This window comes from Panicum virgatum, chromosome 8K, assembly GCF_016808335.1.
Source record: "Panicum virgatum strain AP13 chromosome 8K, P.virgatum_v5, whole genome shotgun sequence".
NCBI classification, from domain to species: domain Eukaryota; kingdom Viridiplantae; phylum Streptophyta; class Magnoliopsida; order Poales; family Poaceae; genus Panicum; species Panicum virgatum.
In genome coordinates, this window is record NC_053143.1 from 3,409,628 (window position 1) to 3,435,755 (window position 26,128).

Below are 26,128 nucleotides of genomic sequence, written 5' to 3' on the forward strand. Positions count from 1 at the left end.
TCATAACAGATATCGCCTCTCCTTGGGCACCCATAACAAGTATCGCCCCTCCTTCTCTTCCTGCACTCGCCACAGGTGCTCCCCAGAATGTGCCCAATACACATTCCCGGCCAGTAGCTTGCCCCCGCTAAAAGCCCTATCTCTGGCTCCTCACAAAGTGGGTCTCAAGCATGCAAGACTATCATATCATGGCATTCCCATACCCATTCACTCTCATAGTAGCCAAAGCATTCAAGAATCCATCAAGGAGTCATAGGGCACAAGGGATAGGATAAATAAGTAGGCCTTGCAGGCTTATATCACATACACACAAGTAGTGCACTAGCAATTCTAGCAAGCAATGCCTAATAGGAATTCAAATCATAGATGGACGTGAACCTGAGTGCTCCTCGTAGAACTCCTGGGCCTCCTGGTAGTCCTGGTCGTCGGTCTTCTCTTCAGCAGCAGGACCTATTCATAATTACTGATTACTATAGAGGCCAAAGTGCAAAAATGCACAAAACTACTCAAATAAGATTCAACTCACAACAAAACCTACTCTAACGCATAGATCATGATTTTAGAAGAATTATGAAACCGGTTTCATAATTTTCGGAGCTCCGGTTGATTTGTTAAGAATTTCTGAAGCTTAAAATAATTTCTAGAATAAATAAAAAGTTTTCAGAAAAAAAAACACACAGGCTGACACGTGACAGCACCAGAGAGTGCCACATGTCCTGCTGACATAAGCACGGGTCCGCCAAATGCTGACGTCATCATGACCTTTGATGACGTCAGCATTGACCTGGTCAATGTTGACCAAGTCAACGGTCAACTGGGTCCACGTCCAGGTGGGGTCCACATGTCAGCGGCGCTGTATCACTGACCAGTGGGTCCGCGTGTCAGGTCCGGTTAAAGGAAAAAGAAAAAGGGTTTAAGGTGTAACGTGCTCAAAGGTAAATGGGCCGGTTCAGCTCGGACCAGCAGCTCGCCTCAGCTCGGCTCGGATCTAGGACCGGCTTGGGTGCGCGGCTCGCAGGCCGGCTCGTGTCAGCGATGGCAGGCCGGCTCACGTGGCTCGGCTCCTTGGGCTGCATCGGCGCGTGGCTGGCAGGCCAGCTCGGGATCTTGGGCTGGAGGCGGCCCACTTCTTTTCCTTCTTCATTTCTTCTCTTTTCCTTTTCTTCTCTTCCATCCTTCCATTGACGTAACGGGCCCACGAGCGGTTTCTTCTCCTCTCTCTGACAGGGCAGCCCCACATGCCAGTGCCTTCTCCTCCTCTTCTCTACCTTCGGTCCTTCTCTCTGGTGGAACGGCGTCGGACCATAGTCACAAAGTTCCTGGGTCGACCGGGTCGAGGAACGGGGTCGAGGGTCGAGAGTCGTCACTTTATAAAATTGTGGTACGAAAGGGGTATATCTTTGTGGAACGATAAATTATTATGTGGAACGTGACCCTGATTCATTCGGGTCGATATTTTTAGGTCGATGCGTCTTTAAAAAGACAAAAACTATATATGTGCTACTAATGAAGAAACTAATCTGCACAAGCATATAAGAAATGTATAAAAAGAGTACATTTAGACCATAGTACACGTACTCGGCTCATTATTTAATAAAAACCACACCCTTAACCTTCTTATCCTAATTAAATCTGCTAGTAATGGGACTGCGACCCCTCTCAAATCGGGACGCGATCCAATCTTAAATGAGACACTGACCCACTTTGACCCCGACCCTCGAATCGGAACGGCGTTCCCGGGTCGTGGGACGAGGCATCGACCCCGAATCCTGTGACTATGCGTCGGACGTCGAGGGCTCGGCTCGTGGGCTCCCGGCGGTTTGTCGAGGCAAGGACCAGGCGGGGCAACGGCGGCGCGGGTCCAGGGCAAAAAGCAAGGCGGGGCCAAGACGGCGAGGCGAGGGTGAGGCCGGGCTAGGCGTGCTCGCGCGCGGGGCAGGTGTCCCTAGGCCGCGGCGGAGAGTTGGCGGCTGTGACGGGCAAGGGCAAAGCGACGGGCTCGGCCCGGAGCGGAGCGCGAGGTCGAACAAGGACGAGGCGGCAGGTCGAGGGGCGCGCACGGGCACTGGTTTGCCAGGCCGTGGCGGAACGGCGGCGACCAGGGTCACGGCCGGGTCTTGGCTAGAGCGGCGAGTTCAGAGCAGAGCGGCGGCAGAGCCATAGCGGCCGGCGGTGGCTCGGTCTGGCGCTGCGAGACAGCGCGCGGTGCGGCCTGGGCGGCAAGGACGGTGGGCAAAGGCGAAGGCCAGGATGAGCAGACGCTCAGGGCGGCAGGGCGGATCCTCCCCGGCGAGGCGAGGCCCGAGCTTGGCAAGGTCAACGCAAAGCAGAGCAGGGCTGCGGCTCGGCGTGCGTGCTGTGCCGGGTTTGGTGGACCGGCTGGGCTTCGTAGGCGCGTCCGCACGCGTGAGTGCGCGGTTCGGGCACGGGGTTTGGGCGCTGGGCCGCGAGGCTGCGGTGCGGGCTGACGAGCGTTGTGGTAACGGGCCGGCGGAAGAGTTGGCAGGCCGAGGCGTGTTAGCGGGCCGGCGCAAGGAGGTTAGGATGGATGGGCTGGGGCGCTCGGTTTGGACCAGGCTGGGGTAGGTTTAGGTGGGCTGGTTCGCTAGGTTGAGCCCAAGGTAGGTTAGAGGTTAGTAGTTAGTTTTTGAGTTTGAGTTTGATTGGCTTAATCAAATTCAACTCCACTCCATTCAATAAATCAAGCTCAAAATATTTTGGATAAAATCCAACACACAATTTTAAACAAGGTAGATTCGATAAAATAAAATCCAAATAAATCACACTATCAATATAATCCTTATATTAAAAGCTTTTATTTTCTAGGAATTTTGAGATAGGAAAGAAGATATTCTTAGATTATTCTAGCTAATAACATAATCACACAAAAAGTTTTTGAAAACTCGTATTTTTGAAATTTATAATATTTCGTAAAAATTACGGGATGTTATAGAGTTGGAGATCGATGAACCGGGGAAGTATCATGTTCCAGCAGCCAGCACCTGCCAAAGGGGAAGCAGCTAGTAGTTGCTTCTTTTCCGGCAGCCGTAGTCCATTTGAACAAGGACAACACAAAGACCCGTGAACAGACCCGAAAAAACACAGTACATCAATAACTGGCCCACAACCCATGAACGAGAGAGAATGGCCCGTGAACAGACACGAATCACGTTTCTGGGCCGGTATCCAAGGCCCAACTTTCACACCGCCGAAGCCCAGCCCGTTCATACTAACGGCCCAGCCCACGACGCGGCGACGCCACCCCCCCCCCCCCCCCCCCCCCCCCCCCCCGGATCCAAACCCTAGCGTCCGCCGCCCTCAAGTCCGGCCGAGCCCGTCCTAAAACCCTCGGACCCACGAGCCAATCATGTCGCTCTCCACGCTCAACTACCCGGCCGCCGCCGCCGCCGCCGGCGGGAGCGGGAAGCCCCTGTCCCCGGCTGCTTGCCCGGCGGCGCCGCGCTCGGTGCGCCTGCCGCCTAAGCCGCGCCTCCCGGCCCCTGTCTCTGCCGCGGCCGCGGCCGCCGCGACCGCGTCCGCCCGCGCGGGCCCCGCGGAGGATAGGGTTTCCGCGCTGAGCCAGGTCGCCGGCGTGCTGGGGTCGCAGTGGGGGGACGAGGGGAAGGGAAAGCTCGTCGACGTGCTCGCCCCGCGCTTCGACATCGTCGCGCGCTGCCAGGTGAGGGGACGCGTTCCTGTTTCCTTCGTGCGAATCGGTTCGGTGGCGCTACTGTGCTTTTTCTGGGGTGATGAAAATTTGGCCGTTCGCGGCGGGGATCGTTGTAATGTGTGGGTTGTTTTTTTTTGTTGGATTGGCCTTTGATGATGAAATTGTATAATCGTAGTGTAGTGTTCACCTTCGTCTGGTGTTATTGTTGCATCCGTCCCGCTGTCACCAATTCTAGTGATAGCCACTTTATGTACAATTCGTAGAATACATTTTTACACATTTGTAGATTTTGAGTTTTTACACATTCTGGATGTTGGTTACAGTGCACCTTCTGTCTGATTACAAGAGTGCTAGGATTTTTTTATCTTGACAGATAAACACTTTACTGTATGTAAGATAAGAAAGATGCACCAGCGATAATTAGTATCTTGTCATTTTTCACTTAGAAAAAATGTGGATTGTATGATTCAGCTGGACAGATTGTGCATGTAATGGCTAATTCAAGCAAAAGAGTATACGTATTTACTGGGTTGCATATTATCTTGCTGCAAACTTTTATGTTATGTTGGGTAAAATACTGGCATGCTAGTTTCCTTGTATTCTTAAAGCAATCACTGTGAGTTACTCAACTTACTCAAGCTCGACACTTACCATATTTCGCATCTTGTAGTAATCTATGCACATGTAGTTTATCAGCAACATAGTATTACTACTGCTCCTGGTGGTAATTACATAGCCAGTCCCTTATATGCTTTTTTGCTTGATTTCTGTGATGAATGTTCCTATACTCTCAGAAATTCCCTGCTTGGCTATTTGTATAAATGGGTTTTCTGTTCTTAATATTTATACACTTCACATGAAGTTCTTGGAACACAGCATAAGCAATCAGTATATGTCAGCTGTTTCTCCTGAGTTTAGAAACCTTATCATAGTTTCAACCATACTGTTACAGGGTGGAGCAAATGCTGGACACACCATCTATAACTCTGAAGGCAAGAAATTTGCCCTTCATCTTGTTCCATCTGGTATCCTCCATGAAGGGACACTTTGTGTTGTTGGCAACGGAGCGGTGATCCATGTTCCAGGGTTCTTTGAAGAAATTGATGGTCTTGAGTCCAATGGAGTCTCCTGTGATGGAAGAATTCTGGTCTCTGATCGGGCACATCTGCTGTTTGATCTGCACCAGGTTGTAGATGGACTTAGGGAAGCTGAGCTGGAAAATTCCTTTATAGGGACAACTAAGAGAGGCATTGGACCTTGTTACTCAAGCAAGGTAACTCGAAATGGACTGCGAGTTTGTGATCTAAGGAACATGGACACTTTTGGGGATAAGCTTGATGTCTTATTTAAAGATGCCGCTTCGAGATTTCAAGGCTTTGAGTACAGAAAAAACATGCTCAAGCAAGAGGTTGAGAGGTACAAGAGGTTTGCAGAGCGCTTGGAGCCCTTCATTGCTGATACTGTCCATGTATTAAATGAATCTATCCAGCAGAAGAAGAAAATTCTAGTTGAAGGTGGCCAAGCAACAATGCTGGATATTGATTTTGGTACCTATCCATTTGTGACTTCTTCTAGCCCTTCAGCTGGTGGGATATGCACTGGCCTTGGGATTGCCCCAAGGGTAATCGGTGACCTGATTGGAGTGGTAGGTTAAAACCACTTTTATTATTGTAGAAGACCAATTTCTTCATGTGGTGCTATATGTTCTACATATTTTACATGCAGGTCAAAGCTTACACATCAAGAGTTGGCTCTGGTCCTTTCCCAACCGAACTATTTGGAGAGGAAGGTGATCGCCTTAGGAAAGCTGGAATGGAATTTGGCACGACAACGGGCCGTCCAAGGCGATGCGGCTGGCTTGACATTGTTGCACTGAAGTACTGCTGTCAAATCAATGGATTCTCATCACTGAATCTGACCAAACTTGATGTTCTGTCTGACCTGCCAGAAATTAAGGTGGGGGTTTCATATAACACCACTGATGGACAGAAGCTACAATCCTTCCCTGGGGATCTTGACACCCTGGAGCAAGTACAGGTAAGCTTTGGTGTGTTTCTGTTCACTTCGTTTCCACAGCTTGTCAATCAAACCATAAGGCCTTTGGATAGAATCATTGCATTGTTTGAGAATTTATGCTAATTTCTATTTTTTAAAGACATGATATAATAAGCTTGTCTTGAAAGCTTGTGGTTTTAAACAGTAACCAGTTTGAAAGTGACAATTTAGACAGGTATAAGATACTAAGAATACATATCTTTCATCTCTTATATGCCCTTTCTTGTGTTTTAGGTCAACTATGAGGTGCTGCCTGGGTGGCAAAGTGACATTTCTTCAGTTCGAAGTTACAATGAACTTCCCCAAGCTGCTCGCCTCTATGTGGAGAGGATAGAAGAGCTTGTTGGTGTTCCAGTGCACTACATTGGTGTTGGACCTGGGAGAGATGCTCTCATATACAAGTAAAAGCCACTTCATTTTGTCTGCGGGCAACTGGACAGAAAAAAAAACAAGCCCTAACTAGCCTTGAGCATTTGCTCTTACTATTCATCTCCGTTGTCATGGTAGCTCTGATACAGCGAAGTTACTGGCTGGTGGAGTGATCTAATGTGCACAATAATAAAACATCTTCCGAAACATTTGCTAAGGCGAATAAGGATGAGCGTTTTGCACTATGTTTGACTCCACCAAATCATATATTTTGTACTAATTGAGCCTGGTGTAATGTGATTTGAAAAATCTGGATTGGATACTCTGCTGAGTGCTGATGCCTACCTTTTGGTTCTTTGTTGAAAATGAGACATAGCTGATGGAAATATGCGTGTGCTTGCCCTAATTTTCCTATCTATTGCCTACGTTTTTCATTCAACTCCATTTTGAGCCTTGGATTTTTGTAGCAACTCTAGGAAATATCAAGGTTCAAAAAAATGCATTTAAACGTCGTTTAATCAAGATTAAACGCTGAACGGTGGGGTAGCGTTGCGTTTATGGGGTTTTATGGGGTAAACGTTGAAAAAAATGTTGGCGCGTGAGCCGGAGGAAGGAAAGAATGGCGCGGGAAAGGAGTTGCCGGCGCAGGAATTAGAAGACGGGCCCAAGACAGTCTGGGCGGTGCAATCAGTCGCGCATCTGCGGATCTGCCTCCAGGGTTCCGCGACTCGCGTCGTGCCTCCGCCTCCGACGTCGCCAGCCACTGCGCCTCCCGCTGCTCCTAGTCCTCCCTGCGGCCTGCAGGGCCCCTGTCCGCCGCCGACTCTGCAGCTCCGCCTCCCTGCAGGGGACCCGTCGCGCGTCCGCCTCTTGCAGGGGACCCGTCGGCTTCCCGTCCGCCTCCCGTCGCTGCTCTTCCCTGCAGCCGCCCCAAGCCCCCAAGGTCAGTGCCCTCCCCTACTCGCTGCTCCTTCCTCCCGCTCGCTTCTCCACACCCTGTTGCTCTCCCTGCTCCTCTCCCCTGCTCTGGATGACAGGATAAGTGAATATTGAATACTGAATCTGCATGTATGTGTATGTGTATGTGTTTGCCTTAGCCCTGCCTTGAATAAGTCTCTAACTGCCTGATTTGTGATTGCTCTGATATATGTATGTTTGGATGTGATTGCTCTGATATATTTATGCCTGAATGTTGTCTGAAAGTAAGGGATGTCAAAAACAAGTGTGCAGCAAGAGGTATGGTCACTATTATTACTTCTAGTTGTGTTATTACTACTGATTTTGCTCTCAGTATCACAAAAAATAATAAAAAAAATAAAAAATGTTTAATCGCGTTTAATCTCGTTTAAACTACTAAAACTCTACACCATCGGCTAGTTCGCTCAGCGTTCAGCGTTTTTTTTTGAACCTTGGGAAATATCAGGTTTCAGGGATATAAGCAAAACCTGAAACTGAACTATCCAGCGCAGTAGCACGATCGGCACGCAGCGCCGCGGCGGCGGCAAGCTATCTAGCGGAGCTGAGCGCGAGGCGCGGGAAGCGGCGGCGAGCACGGGCGAGGCTGCGACGGCGACGACCGAGACGCTGGTGCATCCCCCAGCCGCCACGTGGGCGTAGCCGGCCGAATCATGGCCATACATCCTGGCGCCAAGCTTCACCGCGCGCGCGCGCGAACCACACATCCCACCACACGACTCCCCCAACCGAGCGGAGCGGAGCGCCTCGCTCACCCATGCTTCTCCTCGCTCCCGCCCCGCCGGCGGCGGCCGCTTGCCGGCGAGCCGCCGCCCGATGGCCCCCCGTCCGCTGCTCGAGCGTGCACGAGCTGGAGCGGTCCCCTCCGGCCCGCCCGGGCGCGTCGCTCCCGCCGCTGCGGGCGGCGAAGCGGGTGGCGCTGGTGCGGCACGGGCAGAGCACGTGGAACGCGGAGGGCCGCATCCAGGGGAGCTCCGACGCCTCCGTGCTCACGCCCAAGGGTGAGGCCCAGGCCGCGACCTCCCGCCAGATGCTCCTCGCCGACGCCTTCGACGCCTGCTTCACCAGCCCGCTCGCGCGCTCCCGCCGCACGGCCGAGATCATCTGGGAAGGCCGCGACGACGGCGGCCTCATCCCGGACTCGGACCTCCGCGAGATCGATCTCTACTCTTTCCAGGTCTGATTACTGTGATTATGCTATGCAGCGGTGGTGTTTGCGTGAATGCATGCATTGCCCCCAATTCAATTCGATCCAGTCGGCTCGCTGATTCTCCTACATACTTGCTGCTTAGCAGGTGCTTGTGGGAATGCCCGAGTGTAACGAGCTGGTGATTCTGATTTCCAGGGACTGCTGAAGCATGAAGGGAAGGAGAGGTACGGGGTTGTGTACCGGCAGTGGCAGAAGAACGCGGCCAACTTCAGCATCGACGGGCACTACCCGGTGCGGGAGCTGTGGGGCCGCGCGCGGAGCTGCTGGGAGAGGATTTTAGCACACGAGGGCAAGTCGGTGCTTGTGGTGGCACACAATGCAGTGAACCAGGCGCTCGTCGCCACTTCTTTGGGTGGGTGCTGCCACGTTTTGATGTGCAGTCTGTGATGCCGCAGTTGATTGAAATCGATGTTTGGTTCTTCACGTTTATGTTTAGGACTTGGTGCCGAGTACTTTCGGGTTCTGCTCCAGAGCAATTGTGGCGTTAGTGTGCTGGATTTCACCCCAAAGACTGGCGGAGGTCCTCCAAATGTTTGTCTTAACCGCTTAAATCAGGTGTGTTCTGGTCACTGACTTGTACCAAGTAGAATATAGGCATACAAGATTATTTTGTTTTTCGTTAAAAAATGATTTGGAACTTGGACTGCTTACCCGTTTCTGTTAGAACTGCCATTTTGTATCAACTTGGAGATGAAAGAATTCTCAAGACATGATAGGAAAATGGAATGGTTAAACCCCCCAAAAGACACTTTGATTTAAGCTTGTGCTTCATTGTATTTTGTACAGACCCCAAATTCTCCTGTTGCTGCTGGAAGTTCTGGTGGAAGAAAGACTAGCAAAAGGATCATTCTGGCCTGTCAAGGAACTACACAGAGCAGTTCTGAGGTATGACTTTTACTCGTATGTGCATGTGTTCTATCATGAGGAAAGACATTTTCTTTTCATGACATTTTGCACCTTCAGAAAATTTCATGCGCCAACATAATTTGGTTTAATTGTAACCTTTGGTATGTAAACTAGAAAAGCATTGCAACTCTGATCTACACCAGTGATCATTCATTGCTTTGTGTTGCAGATTAGTCTAGGTGGAATGGGATATGCACCACTGAACATGCTTGGGACTATACAGGTACTTCATTTTATTTCTTGCACCATCAGTTTGTTTCCAACACAAGTTGAGCTCATTTCTGGACATATACTTTCAGTCTCAGAAGACTGCAGAACTACTTCTAGATCTGAAGGTGAACAGTATTATCTGTAGCCCACAAGTTGCATCTGTTGATACTGCAACTGCTATATGCGAGGTGACTGTAATCTGAACCAACAATGAAGTTCAATAAACTGTGTTCCCTTTTGCTTCTGCCTATTTTTGGCCTTCTATTTTTGATTCCGTGGAGTGATTGTAGGTCCAAGAGGCGGCAGATTGCTTAGGTGCTGATTGTGTGCCTCGTTATGTGGAAATGAAGAATTTGCTAGAACTTGAAACTGATGATGCCTTTCAAGCAAAGCAAAAGGTTTGACCATCTTCAATGTCTACGATTTCTGCAAAGCGTCATACAAGTTATACTAGTGAATATATTATTTCAGCTCTCTTTTATGTCTTCAAGATTTGCACTTACCTTTTCAATGTACGCCCTATTCATATAGTGTGTTTGTAGCTTGGAAACACTCAATGTCTGAGTAATCATCAATGCTTTTCTTTCTTTCTGCAGAGCTTTGGGGATATAGTTCAATCGGGCTGGATGGGCAGCATGGAATACAAAACACTAGAGCGACTGTGGGCTCAGTCCAAGGATGCGTGGCAAGCCTTGCTAAATGAATTGCCGGATGATAGTGAGTCGGATCGAGTTGTTGTGGCCGTAGGCCATCCAGCCATACACCTTGCTCTGCTCTGTCGGTGCCTTGATTTGCCAATGGAGTACATGTCATCTTTCCATCTAGACGATGGAAGCATCAGCGTGATCGATTTCCCGGATGGACCTAAAGGAAGAGGCGTTGTCAGATGCACAAATTACACAGCCCATCTCGGTAGATGGTCAATACCCATTACGCGGCCAACTGAAAATGATGAGGAGTTCTAACATTCTTGAAGGTAACGTTTTCCGTGTTAATGTATAGCATCCTTCAGAAACACACACGTGTAAATATCTTACATTGATGTACATATATCTTAATCTCAATATAACAACATCTGTTTACATAAAAAAAAATGTGTATGTGCTCGGTTGAAAAAAGATCTCCATGTTTCTGCTGTCCTCTACTCCTCTTGCATGAAGTGTGAACATTTCTGAGTCTGTCTGTGGACTGTGGTAAGGAGAACCCTGCACTCTGTAGCGATGCAGATTCAGCTCAGGCCGAGCTCTGAAACTTGCACTCCTTTGTGTCGCCAAGCATGTGAAGTGGTTATCAGTTCCAGCGACGAAGATACTGACAAAGGTTGTTGCCACCAGGCATTGACTCGATCTGCATGGCGGAAGGTTCACAGCTTGGGCAGGAGCGTGACACGTGTCTTTTCTCTGCCACGTGTAGCTCTTCTTCCTCCTGCAGCACTGCAATCTACAGGCTACCTGCTACCGAGCCTTTGCCGAGTTTGGTCCATTCCCTAGATCCTACAACTGCAATCTTCTAATGGATTCAGCGGTAGCGCCACACCAGGTGTCCCAATGCCAGCACGATTGCTCCTTGCCGGCCGCCGTATCCGGCAACGGCCTCTACACCGGCCGGCCAAGAAGCACACCCGCCGCCGATTCCAACGATGCTCTCCTCTTCCTGGCCGGCCCGGCCGGCTGGTTCATCCGGCTGGTCGCCTTCCTCGGGGAGATCGTCGCCTCTGCCATCCTCGGCCTCGTCTTCCCCGTCGCCACCCTTGTCGGCGCGCTGCGCGCCCTTCCTGCGGTGGTCGCATCCAACCTCCGGCGCGCGGCCCTCGGCCTGCTCGCCGCGGCGTGCACCTTTGCCGTCCTCGTCGCCGCGCTGTTCGTGTCCGTACTGCTCGGCTTCGTTCTCGTCCGGTACTGGGTGGAGGAGCCGGTGACCGTGCGCCGGCCGCTCTACTTCGACTACACGGAGGCGCAGCCAAGCGCCGCAGTGGCCCTCGGCCGAGCGCGGGGCCTGACGCTGCCGGCCGGGCACTCCGTGATGGTGTCGATGGCGCTGCTGCTGCCTGATTCCTACCACAATCGAGAGATTGGCATGTTCCAGGTATACAGCTGCATGATTTTACTCGATTCCCAATCCAAATTTCTTGGAGCTTAACAATTCTTATGCTGATTTGCATCTCATGATAAACTTACTCTCTGCAGATTAAAGGAGAGGCAATCTCTGTCGGTGGAATCACCATGGCATCAGCTGCGCAGCCATATATGCTGAGGTATAAGAGCACCCCTGTCCGGCTAGCGCAATCTGCGCTGATGTGTGTGCTACTCACGCTGGGCGTGCGCAGTGAGACCCAGACTGCAAATCTGAAGGTGTTGCAGTATAGGGAAGGTCATGGCCGTCACAAGAAAACAGGGCTAATCAGAGTCCTGCTGCAGCCAAGAGCTGCTATAGTGTAGCTGCCTCAGGTGTACAAAGCAGAGGTTGTTGTGCAGACAAATCCTCCGTGGACAAAGAGCCTGGCACGGGGCTTTAAATGGACATTATGTGTGTGGGTGTCATTCTCTGTCTACATTGTTCTTGTTGTTCTTGCCATTTGTTGGGTCCGGCCCCTTGCGGCATCCGCGAGAAATAGAAGGTTATCTGAACTTCAGGCCAATGGAATGATGACTTCTCATCTGGGTACAGTAGACATTGGTGAAAGCCCAAGCCAGGAGTTATCTGAAGATTTTACAGTGAAGAGGAGACAGAGGAGAAGCAAGCGGAACTCACAATTTCGGACGCAATTACATGAAGGCAGCATGGACCTCAAGTTCACTGAGGGTTCGACTTCTAGTGTTACTGTGGTGGAGACCGATCAGGCCATGACCCATGAATGATCCTTGAGAATCCAAGTGCACCCAAATACCCAATCCTCAGGATGATATCAACTAATTCGATCAAAGACGTTGCTGTGAAATTTGTGTTTACTGTTACTGCCAATCTTCTGTATATGAGACGCAAATACCTTTCATACAAGCTTTCAAACAATGCGTGTAAAAAAATGTATCGATGGATGAAAACTGCAAGAACTTCATGGAACTTGTGTTCCTTATTCATGTGTCTCCCAGACTTTCTTTGGGTGAACTTATTTTCATGGAAATTATGGGGTGTCTAGTTCTACATGCCACATGCCAGTATCTTGTAAGTTGAATCTCTGAGTAATCTGCGTATTTTACACCCTCTCTAGACAATAAATTGTCTTATTTCAAACCATCTGCTTTCCTGCAACTATGTTTTCAGTGGCCTTTCTTATTCCTGTTCCTTTGTTGGGCAGTAGGATGTAGACAGCGAATGACTACTAGTAATTTGTTAGATTGGCCCTGCTTTATTACAGGTGCTGAAAATTGTATAAGCTGGGACCATTAATGCTATAGGACACTGAGGTTTTGCACAGGTTTTTATACTTTTTTACTAATCTTATTACAGCTACTGAAACTGTCAGATAGGGCTATTGCGAGCCTCAAGCAACTGATCCACATGTCTTCGTGCATCAATATTTTGTGTCCTCAACAAAGTAGGGTGGAAATTAATATGTTTTTTTTGAGGCAATGGAAATTAATATGTTGAGCAGAGCACTGCGCAATCATTTATTGTAGATATTGATAAGCAAGAACCGTGTGGCCTCATCTTTTAACAGAGACTTCTCATGCTGATCAAAACATTGAAGTGTTTTGAGCTTTTGCAAGTTACAGCAAGCTGGGCCATCCCAACTACACCGGCGCAGAGGAAGGAAACTTCATCATTTTCAACTGGGAGTTAACAGGTATCCTCCTTCCTATCGAGTGCATAATTAATTTATTTCAGAGTCTGAATTGCATCCATGTTGATTTTTCTCTACGTTTTAGTCTGGTAAGACTTGAGAAGTATCTGTTCCATCTCCCCAACTGCTTTACTGTTGTCAGTTAGGAGTATTAAATCGTCTCCCCTGTTGCAAAAATCTATCTTTTTAACTGGTCCAACAGTAGGTTAGGTGATATAAAATGCTCTTTTGTCAGCTTATGCATTTATAGACTATTCATAGTCAAAAAAATTTCTAGCTGAACAAGAACAAAGAAAACGTGTTTAGTGTACATAATTCATCTATCTGACATGCTATTATACATATATGAATTGCAGCATTATATTTGGTTCTCACTCTGTTGATATAAACAAAGTCAACAATCATGCACCAATTTTATAATGCTTTTGATATTTTTTTTTGAGAAGGGGGGGGGGACGAAAAGTCCCCACCTGAATTTCATTAAACCACAGATGCCGGACTAGCCGGTGATAGTTTTGGTGCCAGGCACCATACAGGCATTGACCGCTAAACGATCAGATTGTTACAGAATTCGAAAAGAAGACAACCAGATACAACAAAGAAAAGTACAGCTCGCAAACAATTCAAAGACAAAGCATGACACAATCGGAAGACACCAACAATCGCCGATTAGCGCCACCACTGAACAACATACTTGCCCATTTTGCTTCATCTGTTGCATCCTGCACCACCCCTCGTAGCTACGCCGAACCCACTGCCGCCCTCCAACCGAGGACCACCCAGTGGGATGGGGACTAAGAGTGGCGAAGGACACACAAACCAAAGCTCACCGGAAACGACAACCTCCCTTGTAGCCGAAGGTGACACCTACAGCACATCCGGGCTCCACGTACCACCATCCAACGCCACCCAAGGGGAGGAAACCGTGAGGAGGAATGATGGAAGCTGTGAAAACACCACCCGGCATTTGATTTTTTGCCACCATCAACAAGGAGAGCATCGACGAAGCAGATGCGCCAGGGGAGGACGCTCGCCGAACCACGACAGCAGCCACCAACCAATGCCTGCATCACCCAGGAAGAGTAAGCTAGCAGCACCCACGAAGAGGAGGGGGATACGCCAAGCAATTCTTCGGCTTCGAGAAGTAGCGGACAATGCCAGGAGGGACACGCGGACTCTTGTCATCACCTCCAGGGAGTACATCGGCGCCCAAAGGCGTCGTCGATGACGGCACCGGCACAACGCCGGGCTAGGATTTCTCCTGACTAGTACCCATGCCCAACCAATAGATGGACAGTGGCAGGGACGCCTCGAACAACGCCTTCAAGAAGGGAGATCGGCACCTCATGGTGTCGTCGTTGTCGGCACCGGTAAAATACCGGACTAGGATTTCTCCTGGTGTATACCGGCCCACCAGCTGCAGCACCCGTCGTGAGATGACCGGCAACCACATGCCGCAGGGCACTAGATCCATTGCTGAAGCATGTCTGGACGCCCTCGCCACCGCCACGGTAGAAGGGACGCGGGCCGCCGGCGACCACAGCGTCCACGGAGCCGGGACAGGGGGTGGGGTTCCGACCCCGACCACCGTCGTCACCAAGCATGGCAGCGCCAGGCACGAGCCCACCACGGTACCCGCCAGAGTAGATAGCACCTTGCTGCTTGAGCCCCTTCGGCTCGCGCGAGCGGCAAGGCGCAAAGCAGCAGAGACAGCAGCCATGGTGGGAGATGCAGCGCCCAGCGCGAGCAGCCACACCTCCGCGCCTGGGAGCACCAGATCCGGTACTGTAGGGACCGGATCCACACTCGGAGGCCCCGGATCCGCCACCATAGCAGGCAGCCATAGCCATGGGCGTCACTACAACTTGAAGCACAAACCGGAAAAGAGAGAAGAAAATGGAGAGAGGAGAGGGGTGGAAGAGCATGGATGCCGGCTTCGGCACCAGAGCTGGCCGCCGCCGCCGCGCAACAGCCTGCAGCGGCGGCGGCCAAGGGGAGCTGCCGGAGGGGAGGTGGTTTGGATGCGGAGGTGGGGCGCCCCTCTCGTCGCCTAGAGAGGCGACCGAGAGAGACGAACAGAGTGATGCTTTTGATATAAACAACTGGTTTAGCCAATGCATGTATCGCATTCTCATATTCTCACATTGCTTCATGATTTGATTGTATATAAAATGATTTTTGACCATATTTCACATTCTCATTTCTCCGATCAGATTGGTTCATGACTCATGGACCCGTTCATTGACCAATGGGCAGATCCTTGTGAACTGGCATCAGCACAGCAGTAGGTGAGTCTGGGCGTAGTCTCTCTGTACTGGATAGACGGGGGCAAACTTATTAGACTAAGGTTGTATCCTATGCAGCACATTTGATCTGCCATCTGTTTAATGAAGTTTTGCAATTTAAGAGCGGTTGCTACAGAGTGGTACCTTAAATGTTGAACAAAAATGTTGCATTAGGCCTATGAACAAAAATGGAGACATTAGCCATGTGACAAGGGATCAAGCTTTTGCTTCATCTACAACCCTTCATTGTGCTTTCCCTGTTGTGTATTAGTTAGTTAATCTTTCAATCACTGAATTATAAAAAAAATCTTTTAATCATTGGGAAGTGAACATGTCTATTCCAGTACTAAGTTCAGTAGGCCATTGTATTTCATTAGAGAGCGTGATATCGGGAGTTGTTGGCACTGGCGTATGCTTTTGCTGTATGACTGTACCTGTTTTTTCCCCTACGGAAACTTGACATTTCACATGTCTGGAGACCACGAGTGATCCATGATTAGCTGATTCCTCTGCATATTGTTGATCCGATTTCAGTTAGATCCAACACTTCACCTGTGGTGTTGCTGTCCCATTTTTGCCCTCATAAAATTTACTTCTTGGTCTAAACTAGATTTATTGCAAAGTTTAATTTGATTTTCAAAATACACCTTCCAGTAAAAAAGATATTTCATGGTTTCAACAGTGAAGCACTAATGGCATTGCCATCGTTCTTGTTTTTTCCACAGAGATAGAAGTAAAACACTAAGACTCCGTTTGGATGTCGATATTGGAGGGCATGGAATTGAATTGGGTTCAATACCAAATCAACCATGGTATTGAAATGAGATACAATTCTAATTCTATTGTTTGGATGTCATTGTATTGGAGTACAAGCATGGAAAACAACTCAATTCATTTTTATGTTTGGATGTACAAGCATGGAATTGGTATTTGTTCCCATCTTCCACCTGGCCGAAGAACACTACTCCGGCAACAGTCGCTGCCGTCACGGCACACAGGAAAGTGGTGGCGCCCCTCTTGGATTCACGCGCCCCTCCTAGATCCACGTGACCAGAGGGGAGCAGAAGAGGTGCTCACCGGCGGAGGGGCTCTCCCACGGACGGAGGTAGGGGAGGAGTTACATGGCTCGCCGGCGGAGGGGCACGGGCTCACCGCAGAAGGAGGTCAGGGGAGGGGCGGCGCGGCTCCTCGCTCACCCTGCGGCCTTCTTCTCCTCCCGCTCGGGCGCGTCGGCGGAGGGAGCCGCCGAGGAGGAAGATGGAGGAGGGCGCCCTGGCCATGGCGGCGTGGCCCGCCGGTAGAGGGAAGCGATGGCGGCGCGACTTGCCGGCGGAGGGAGGGGGAGAGCGGTGCAGCTCACCGGCGGAGGGAGGTGGAGGGCAGTGCAGCTCGCCGGCCCACCAGCGTAAGGGGGGCGGCGGCGCGACTCGCCTATAGAGGAGAGAATGTTGGTCGTTGGTGGGAGAGAGGGTGAGAGACGCGAGGAGGTCGGGGAAAGACAATGCCCTCCAATACGGAGGAGTCCGGCTCGGTATCGAGACTGGGGGCACACGCGTGGGATGAATGCCGGTTGGCGTTAAGATTGATTTCCAATTCCGAATTCTAAGTCATCCAAACAGTTGGCATTCGCAGCTGCCAATTCCAATTCCGAATTCCGAGCCCTAATATCTACATCCAAACGCTATCTAAGTGTTTCAGACCAGCGAGAGGAATATGCGCATTGGGGTTGGAATAGGGGAAAAAATAACAGAAATGCACAGGATCAGTTTGATGCTTGTCAATAGTTCAGGATTCGTGCCCTCCTGTATTCTCTCAAAAGCTGACCTCCTGAAGTTCGACCTTGCATATTGTTTAGCCAGTAACCACAGATCTGAAGTCCATGTTCTCCGTATTAGGGTAGGTACTATTCTAATTTCTGAGGACAATTAACTCGCCTTATCATTTCTGGAAGAGCTGAACTGTGTTTCCAAGTAACAGCAATTGGTTTGACCGTTTGATGGCCCTCCTTGTCCTTTGTATGCTTTTGAAGCACGCATTCTCCATTCATGCTTGTCCATTTGCTTGAACACTTTCTACAACCATGTCATATGCCTCATAGCAGTTGCTAAAAATTGTTGAAGACAAGTATATCTCATGCTTTACCTAATAATTTGAAAGTTCTGAAGGATTCCAATTAGTAATACTTCCAGCGTGATGTGATGTCGATGCTTCTTCATTGCCACGCTGTTTCCTGCAAGTAGGACCAACTGGGCTCTTGATGGAGTGGAAACTTCCCATGCTGATCAACAGTTGCTACCTGCAAGTAGCACGAGGGGCCGTTCCAACTGGAGTGCAGAAGATGACAAAATGCATCTCTAGTTGGCATCAAAGTACATATCTTGACATCTGTTTTTTTTTCCTAATGCTTCTCTTCCTTCTGATTAGGGAACTGAAGATAACAAAGGGAACTGCCTTGCTGCTATCAGCTATAGTAATATAACTTCTCTCCAATTGCATCCACTTTCTCTTCAGCTGGTTCTATTGTAAGTCACAAACACAAAGGCCTGTTTTTTCAACTTGTGTCCTCTGCATTTGTGAACCTCATTGATGAGTCGTTGTCAACACCTAGTCTAACAAGAAAAAAGAATTCCATCCATCTGTTTCTGAAACATACAGGTATGAAGAATACTAGCTTGCCTCTTTCCCTTTCCTGGTAACACAAATTTATGTTTGCCAACAGGATTATTTTTTCGCGTCCGTTCCTTGGCAATACAAATTTATGTTTGCCGACACGATTAGACATGTAGACTGTACATCATTGTGCACGAATGCCACACTATCTGATCTTTCATGAGAAGGAATTGGATTAAGAATTGGTTTCGACTTTTGCCGGTTGTTGAGAGCTGAAAGTTCTGTCTAATGCTTTCAGGGATCTTGCTCTCCTTGTTTTCAGACGAGTGTCTCATTTCTTTTTTAACAGTTATTCAACATGTGGGGAACTTGGACCTATAAGAAAGAAGCAAAGTCAACAGACTATGCATATAGTACATTTTTAATGCTTCATGGATCATCCATATTGAGCCCCTTTTTTTAAAGTCGTGTTTCACATGCTCACTTGTCAGATCAGATTGGTTAATAACCCATGGACCAGACTAATGGTCCATGCACATGTGTTCTTTAATTTCAAACAGTCTAGTCCCATTAGTGTTGGCTAATAATCTAGCAAAGTCTATCAGTTATTTAACACAGTGACCTGTCGAGATGGGTGCAAATTTATGAGATTATGGTTCCGCTCCCGTGCGACCGCGACACATTTTGTGTGGCACGTGTGCGGTAGAGCTGCGTGGTTCGGTTCAAGAGATACGTGCTACACCTTAACGATTGAGTCGTCCCGCGATAGCGAGACCGCATTGAAGAAACATGGAGACATAAGGTAGGAGACAAAGGTAGCAACTAGCAATGAAGTCTTTGCTTGAATTCTAATTTTTCATCTTGCTTTCCTTGATGGCATCGTTTTTTAAGCATTTTTTTAATCCTCTATTATTGGTGGGCGTAACCTTTTTATGAATTGCAGGTAATGTGGTGTCAAGGTCGGCGTTTCATTCAGGTGGATTTGCGATCTTGCATTCTTGCTGGGGGTTAGTAGTTGGCAGTGACGTCTCCTGCGTCGTTGATGGACGAGCGTACTAGGGGGGAGCACGGTACGGGTACCCATCTCTTTTGCTCATCATACGTACGTGAATGCATGAATACGTGTTGCATTGACCAGGTCCGCACTTTTGGCCATGTTTGGTTAGAGGGTAGAAAAGTTTTGATGAGAGATGAATGAAGCTTTGACCATTAATTAGTGGTATTAAATAAAGTCTAATTACAAAATTACCTCCACAACTGTGGTACTGTAGCAGTTGTTCTAGGTAGTGAGACATTTGACTGTACGATTAGAGGATGATTGAACGCGGTTACTGTAGCATCACTGTAGCCAATCATGATGAAATTTGGCTCATTAGATTCGTCTCGAAAAATTACACCCATTCCTAAAAAGGTTTTGCAAATAAACTTCGTTTAGTACTTCATGCATGCATTCGTCTTTTTGTGCAAAAAATTTCATGATTTTATCCAAACAAGGCCTTTTTTTTTTTGAAAAGAAGGTCCGCACTTTTGCCATCACTGATCTGCCGTCCTGTCTGATGATCCGACACTTGGCCCCTGCTGTTGTTGCCTGTCGCTGTAGCCCCCTTTTGCTTGTTCATTTGGGCTGTGTTTAGATCCCTGGAAAAGTGGGAGAAAAAGTCACATCGGACACTGTAATGTACTGTAGCACTTTTCATTTATTTGTGGTAAATATTGTCCTACCATGACCTAACTAGTCTCAAAAGATTTGTCTCGCAACATACATCGAAACTATGCAATTAGTTTTTTTATTTATCTACATTTAGTACTCCATGCATGTGTCATTTGCTATATTTAATGTTTCGATGTGATGGAGATGTGATGGAAAATTTGTTTACTGAAACTTTGAGCCGATTCTGTTGCGTGTCCTCCAGAAAATGAGAGATTTGAGCCTGAATTCAGGAACATTGGCAGACAAAGACCGGTTGGGCTGTGGTTTCCCTTGTTGGCTGTGTGTTAGATGAGGTGAAAAAGGGGAGAAAAAGTCACATCAGTCACTGTAGCACAATGTAGCATTTTTCGTTTGTTTGTGGTAAATATTATCCTACCATGACCTAATTAGGCTCAAAAGATTCGTCTCGCAACGTACATCAAAACTATGCAATTAGTTTTTTTATTTAACTACATTTAGTACTCCATGTATGGATTATTTGCTATATTTAATGTTTCGATGTGATAGGAGATGTGATGGATGTGATGAAAAATTTGGAAATTTGGTGGGAACTAAACACACCCGTTGTTTTTTTTTGATCAATGGTTTCCCTAGTTTTCCTGCGAAACAAAGGAGACATGCATTCTGCGCTGTTCTGGCTGGCGCCCATGCGGCCGCAACTGCTCGTGACTGAAGCCTGACGGCGACAGCGGCATCACCGTGTCCACGCGCCGGATGGCCTGCTTCCATCCGGCCCCGCGCAGGAGGGGATCAAATGATGAATCTCCACGAGCTCCGAAGCTTTGCAAACAAGCAGCCAAACGGGAGAAGATCCATCGCCCCTGACAGCCGACAACGCGCATGTGTCAAGATCAGGGATCGTAAGAAATAATGATTCTGTTACATTTAATAAAATGCATGCAATTTTTTTAATCAAAAATAGAAGACGTTGTAAAAGGAAAAGCCTAGTGTACTTACGGAGTATTTGTGTTTAGTTTTCATCATTAATCAATTATTTGAAATGCCCCGTATATTATTTTAGTCAGTTAACATATCATAACATGTGAAGAGTACTAAAATAAAATAAAATTTCCCTCGCTGTGTTTCCAGGTTCACAAAAAAAAAGAGAGAGCACTAACATGTCTCATGTACAATATTATTTCACCATCTGATGAGAAATACTCTGAGGCATTTACAACATCCTTGCTAGAAGGGAAAGCTTTTTTTACTACAGATTTCTACTGAAATACATTACTTTTTTTATTGAAAGTAGACATTATGAATTACTTTGATTAACTGCAAAACCAGTTAGTTAGTGGTCAAAGTTAAATTTTTGACTCGGGGCAAACCTAAAATAATATATTTGTTCGAAGAGAGTACCTAGTTTTGGATATCGACAAGATTCCGCTGTTGTATATATACTGTGGATTACAGAGTACACAGATTCATATAGAACACTCTTAGGATTATTAGGGTACCCAATGAAAAACTAATAGTTTCGGCTTCGTGAGATCTAGAATTCGAGAAGCTTTGCACTCAAGCTATAAAGGTAGCTTAACTAATTTTGCCACACATGCAATGATTGACTAATAAGGTAACGAAAATGGTCAACTAAGTTTAGGCAAATTTAGGTAAGAAGCTAAATCTATGGCGGGCCAGGGGGCTAATAACAAGGTAGGCAAATTTAACAGAAAACAAAAGTTGGTTTTAAAGTTGTGGTTCCCTGAACATTCATTCTAATGAAAAGTTCTTACTAGGTCAATGTTTCACCTAATGCTAAACAGTGTTCAGCAATAGTTCAGCTAATTATTTGCCAAAACGATGGTTTAATCAGCTAAATTATTTAGGTAGCACCCATAGCATTTTCATCGAGCTAACAGCCGTTCAGGTGAAGATGGCTTGGTGGGGGGTTTTTTTTCCCCACTATAGACCGTGATTATAATAAAACAAAATTAGGCAAGCAAACAAGTCCGTGGTTCGAACGGCGATCCAAATTTAGGCTCGTTTGATAGGGTTTCGGCTCTTGAATGCCGCTGCAAATTTTTATTGCAAATGTATTTTGTTTGCTCGCAGTAATATGATATGTGAAAAAATTACTAGAAGGTGTAGCCGTAAAAGATATAAAAAAAAAGTTCAAGCCGCGCCACACAGTCTTGAATTTCTCTTCCACGTCATCACCACAGCCCGCACAGCCTTTAAAGCGTGCCGAGCGAATCGGACGGCTCGTGTCCCCTCGTCCCTGATCCGACGGCCAGCGTGGCCTCCGCTCGCCTTAAAGCGGAAGCGTCCTCTCCCTCTCCCGGGCGGTTACCAGTCAGCTGGCAAGGCTCTCTGCTCCGCCCCCGCAGCCGCAGCGCCGCCCGCCACCCTCGCCGTCGGGTCGCCCCCGCGCCCACCTGCCGAGCTCATTCATTCACAACCCCCCTCAGTCCCCACCTCCCCCTCTCCCCTCGCACCCCAGACCTCACGCATTGCACGCCGCGCCGCGCAGCAGATCGCGAGCTCCAGCTCCAGCTCCACCCCCAAATGGTGAGCGCGTCCAGCCTGCTGCTCCCCACCTCCGTGCGGGACCTCGCCTCCTGCGTCTCCGACGGCGCCGTCCGCGTCGCCTGCACCACGCCGGCGTCCACGCTCGCTGCCGCCCCCGCCGCGGGCTCCCCCTCTCCGCCGCCGCCGGCCACCCTCTCCGTCGCCGTGTCCTACCGCGCCATCCCGCTCTCCCCGTCCTCGCAGCCGCTCCTCCTCCGCCTCACCTGGTCCCACTCCCCTGTCGGGCCCCCGACGCTCTCCTTCGCCGGGCCCGCTGGCTCCTCCCCCGCCGTCCTCCTCCGCCGCCGCAGGGGCACCCGCTCCCTCCCCTCCGGCGACCCGCGGCACCCCCCGCTCGCCCTCTTCTGGGACCTCACCGCCGCCAGGTACGCCGCCGCGTCGTCCCCGGAGCCGGTCTCCGGGTTCTACTTCGTCGCCGTCGCCGACGCGCAAGTCGTCCTGGCGGTCGGCGACCTCGCCGCCGAGTTCGTCAAGGCCAAGTTCGAGGGCCAGATCCCCAAGGCACGGTTCCTCCCCGTCGCGCGCGCGGACCGCGTCGTGGCGGCGCCCGACAACGCGATGCACAGCGCGCGCGTCCGCTTCGCGGAGGGCGCGCCGGAGCACGAGGTCAGCGTCGGCTGCGCCACCACCTCCTCCGGGGGCGGCGAGGAGCTCTGGGTCAGCGTCGACGGGAAGCGCGCCGTGCACGCGCGCCGCCTGCGCTGGAACTTCCGGGGCAACCAGACGGTGTTCGTCGACGGCGCCCCCGTCGACGTCCTGTGGGACCTGCACGGCTGGTGGTTCCGGGACCCGCCGGGGTGCGCCGTCGTGATGCTGCGGGCGAGGAGCGCACTCGAGAGCAGGCTCTGGCTGGAGGAGGAGGCCGCTGCGCCGGGCTTCGCGCTCGTCGTGCAGGCCATCAAGACGCCGCCTTGATGGATGCTCACTGCTTCAGGCTTCAGCGCTCCCAAGAGGTCAATGCTGATGCTCGCTCGCTGCTTTGCTTACCCTGGTTGCTCTGCCTGTCCTTTGACTTGGGAAATTTGGTGGAATTTAGCAAATCCAGCCAAACCAAGATGGGAATGGTTGTGCTTACAGTTTAGGCTTGTAGATTCTAGTGTGCCAAATGGGTTTGAGAAGACACAATGAAAATGTGATATACAAAGAGGAGAGGAGAGGTTGCTTGTGTGTGGGATCATCTTCTTCTTCCTTTTGCTTTTTCCTCTTTTCCTCGGTTAATTTTAGCTGTGTGCTCGTACAGTTAACAAAGGATTATACTAAAACATATTAGAATGCGCTTGATCCAGCGTTTCTGCTGTGTGCAAAATGTCAGGTGGTGTACAAAAGCTTGCAAATTCCTGCTTATTGTACACTTCCCATAAATGTTTACCTCCATTGCTTCATTGCAGATTTGCAGTCAAATATATCACACGGCAGTTCTTTATGACACACTTGTGCTTCAATTTTAGTTCCCAAGTACTGAATCCTGGAATCCACCACATGTTCACAGATACTTGCAGACTATCGTATCACTGCTTTGTCTTTTGCCCTGCATAAGTCGATCATTAATTCATTGCTGCTCTTTGGTCCCTGTAATTTCAACAGTCCCTGTCCTTGTCCTAATTTATCACCACATGACTGCCTCTGTTTACAAAGTCTGACGGGGGTGTAGGTGTGATGATCCACTTGGCGTTGGTCCCAAGCTGTCCCTGCATACAACACAATGGCTTCTCCTTGCCAGTTTCTACTCCCGTGAGAGCTTCACTTTCCTGCTGCTTCTCACGAGAGACGAGACAATAGATTCTGCTGCGTCCTTTGGTTTTGTTTGTCTCTCTCGTGTTTATCTGATGCTCCACGCCAAACTGGCATTAGCATAGCAGACGAAAGGGACTGATGGTAGTGTCACCCATCATGTGAGCATCATCATATCTGTTACTCTGTTTGCCAAGCAACCATGTTGCCACACATTTATTTTTTTTTAAAAAGAACATGTTGCAACACTAGGACAAATTTGCCACTTCTTTTTTGTTTCTTGGTAAAATTGCTACAACAGCGTGGAAGTATGTTGCTAAACATGCTTAAACATAAACATGCATCTGATTACTTGGCAGTATCTTATCAAGAAACCAGTACAAGAAAAAGTCTTGAGGCTCCATATGTGAGATGAATGGATGATGGTTCTCAGCACCGCACGTCAGCGGCCATGGAATCTGGCCAACTTCATCTTGGTTCCTGAGCTGTGCCTTGATTTGGAGTGGGTCAGAGTTGGATTTGGCCAAATGCAGTGTTGCTGTCAAGAGTTATTACTCATGTGCAACGTGTGGAGTGTTAATGGTGACATGATCCGTAGATGACTGGATACAAATGGTGTGCTGAGTTTGCTTGCAGTGCTCTTGATACTGTTTCAGATATGACCACTGGTTTAAAATAACAGCCCTATCATTGATTCCTCACGGCAGCACGTCAGGAAAATCTGTTGGTAGTAGCGAGCATGAGCATCCTGGGAACTATGTTTTGATAAGGTTAAGGCTTGCAAGTCTGGTGAACCTCCCCGTTTATACGGGTTTGATCTGTGACTGCCAGTGATTCTTCAGAAACTGAAAGCGACGACTTCAGCCTTTCAGCTGATCACGCTGTTTTCAGTCTGCGTATTCTTGCTGGGGTCTGCTCCAATTCTACAAGTAGCTAATCTTACTGGCTACATATGTCTATCATCGCTTCTCACTTAATGAAAAATGTGCTCAGGCACGGTCGCGAAAACATGTCTATCATCGCAAGAATGATTCAATGAGCTCATGACATTTTTAAAGTAGTTGCAAATGTCATATGTGATATGCCGTCCCCCCATTGTCTTGATGCGTCATAAGTTATGCAATGGCCACTGAATTTCATGAATGATGATTGTGAAAGTATACCTCGCAGGTACGGTGGCCATTATGTAATTAGGAAGATCAGGATTATTATCATCGTGCAGCAAAAATAAATTATAATGCGAAAGTACACATCAAGATGTCCAGCCCGTCACTACAAGAAAGAAGGAAGCGAGAACAATGGAGTTTCAGATGCCTTCACTACAAAGCACTGACATATTGCCGAAGTACCACGAGTAACTGTTGTACCACCAAAGTTAAAGGAGGATCGAGTAATAAAGAAACGATTAGAATCCTGTCAGTTCAATTAACGTTATGTACTTAAACATGCATATACGTTTGGTCCCTTTCTATCCCTGCTATTTGAAATCTTAAAGGTCTGTAAACTGCTATATGTGAGAAATTTGTTTGCAGGTGTCTCTTCGTTTTATGTCTACAAAGGTACTAATATAGCTCCATCATAAGGCTGGCCAGGAAAGAGAGGACGCCAAAGATAAACGCAGCTCCGCTTCGGTCCTTCAGACGGAGTTTAAATGACAACATGAATGCCTTCATAAGAATGCACTGACTGTTATTTTGTTTACCAGTGTAGGAGTAACCACTGTGCTACCCAAAGTTAGGGCGGCCACACCTGCTTTTGTCAAAGTTTAAGCAGTACTAGCCAGTACACAATAAAGCTCGATTAGGGATCCATCAATTCATCATAAACGCCGAAAAGAGGGACAGAAATTACATGTGGTTGTACAGCCAGCTGCTACCGGAAAGATCACCAAAATTTATTCCAAAGATAACCAAACAGCAGGGACATGAAAGGAGTGCTGCACGGTACAGCTAACACACTAGATGTCCTAGCCGGGAGGGAGGGAGGGATACATAGCAGAACAAGCAGTAATAAGCTGCCGGTGAGGTCGTCGGCGGCGTCAGCATCTCTGAAGAAGCCGGGCAGATACCTGAATGACTGGCCCAAA

General features: G+C 48.6%; 4 protein-coding genes across 4 annotated transcripts; all 4 read left to right on the plus strand.

Moving 5' to 3' along the window:
• Window positions 1–3,331: 3,331 nt before the first annotated feature.
• LOC120643563 (adenylosuccinate synthetase 1, chloroplastic) lies at window positions 3,332–6,480 on the plus strand. The gene is made up of 4 exons (XM_039919958.1): window positions 3,332–3,679; window positions 4,623–5,315; window positions 5,396–5,707; window positions 5,960–6,480. Exons 1-4 carry the CDS (start codon window positions 3,368–3,370, stop codon window positions 6,128–6,130), a joined length of 1,488 nt encoding a protein of 495 aa, XP_039775892.1. The 5' UTR covers window positions 3,332–3,367; the 3' UTR covers window positions 6,131–6,480.
• Window positions 6,481–7,749: 1,269 nt separating this feature from the next.
• LOC120643564 (2-carboxy-D-arabinitol-1-phosphatase-like) lies at window positions 7,750–10,513 on the plus strand. Its single transcript, XM_039919959.1, has 8 exons — window positions 7,750–8,246; window positions 8,415–8,631; window positions 8,716–8,834; window positions 9,066–9,164; window positions 9,355–9,408; window positions 9,485–9,583; window positions 9,686–9,793; window positions 9,992–10,513. Exons 1-8 carry the CDS (start codon window positions 7,827–7,829, stop codon window positions 10,358–10,360), a joined length of 1,485 nt encoding a protein of 494 aa, XP_039775893.1. The 5' UTR covers window positions 7,750–7,826; the 3' UTR covers window positions 10,361–10,513.
• A 139-nt stretch (window positions 10,514–10,652) lies between these two features.
• LOC120643566 (seipin-1-like) lies at window positions 10,653–12,516 on the plus strand. The gene is made up of 2 exons (XM_039919961.1): window positions 10,653–11,480; window positions 11,582–12,516. Exons 1-2 carry the CDS (start codon window positions 10,908–10,910, stop codon window positions 11,831–11,833), a joined length of 825 nt encoding a protein of 274 aa, XP_039775895.1. The 5' UTR covers window positions 10,653–10,907; the 3' UTR covers window positions 11,834–12,516.
• An 8,445-nt stretch (window positions 12,517–20,961) lies between these two features.
• Window positions 20,962–25,552, plus strand: LOC120643568. The gene is made up of 2 exons (XM_039919962.1): window positions 20,962–23,264; window positions 25,213–25,552. The coding sequence occupies exon 1, from the start codon at window positions 22,288–22,290 to the stop codon at window positions 23,224–23,226; it is 939 nt and encodes a 312-aa protein (XP_039775896.1). The 5' UTR covers window positions 20,962–22,287; the 3' UTR covers window positions 23,227–23,264; window positions 25,213–25,552.
• Window positions 25,553–26,128: the final 576 nt, after the last annotated feature.

Bases quoted from the DNA above. Each gene is read 5' to 3' on its own strand.
- LOC120643563 (XM_039919958.1), top strand. From the start codon at position 3,368: ATGTCGCTCTCCACGCTCAACTACCCGGCCGCCGCCGCCGCCGCCGGC. The intron at 3,680-4,622 runs GTGAGGGGACGC...ATACTGTTACAG, and splicing joins ACATCGTCGCGCGCTGCCAG to GGTGGAGCAAATGCTGGACA. The intron at 5,316-5,395 runs GTAGGTTAAAAC...TTTTACATGCAG, and splicing joins TCGGTGACCTGATTGGAGTG to GTCAAAGCTTACACATCAAG.
- LOC120643564 (XM_039919959.1), top strand. From the start codon at position 7,827: ATGCTTCTCCTCGCTCCCGCCCCGCCGGCGGCGGCCGCTTGCCGGCGA. The intron at 8,835-9,065 runs GTGTGTTCTGGT...TATTTTGTACAG, and splicing joins GTCTTAACCGCTTAAATCAG to ACCCCAAATTCTCCTGTTGC. The intron at 9,584-9,685 runs GTGACTGTAATC...GAGTGATTGTAG, and splicing joins CTGCAACTGCTATATGCGAG to GTCCAAGAGGCGGCAGATTG.
- LOC120643566 (XM_039919961.1), top strand. From the start codon at position 10,908: ATGGATTCAGCGGTAGCGCCACACCAGGTGTCCCAATGCCAGCACGAT. The intron at 11,481-11,581 runs GTATACAGCTGC...TACTCTCTGCAG, and splicing joins GAGAGATTGGCATGTTCCAG to ATTAAAGGAGAGGCAATCTC.
- LOC120643568 (XM_039919962.1), top strand. From the start codon at position 22,288: ATGGTGAGCGCGTCCAGCCTGCTGCTCCCCACCTCCGTGCGGGACCTC.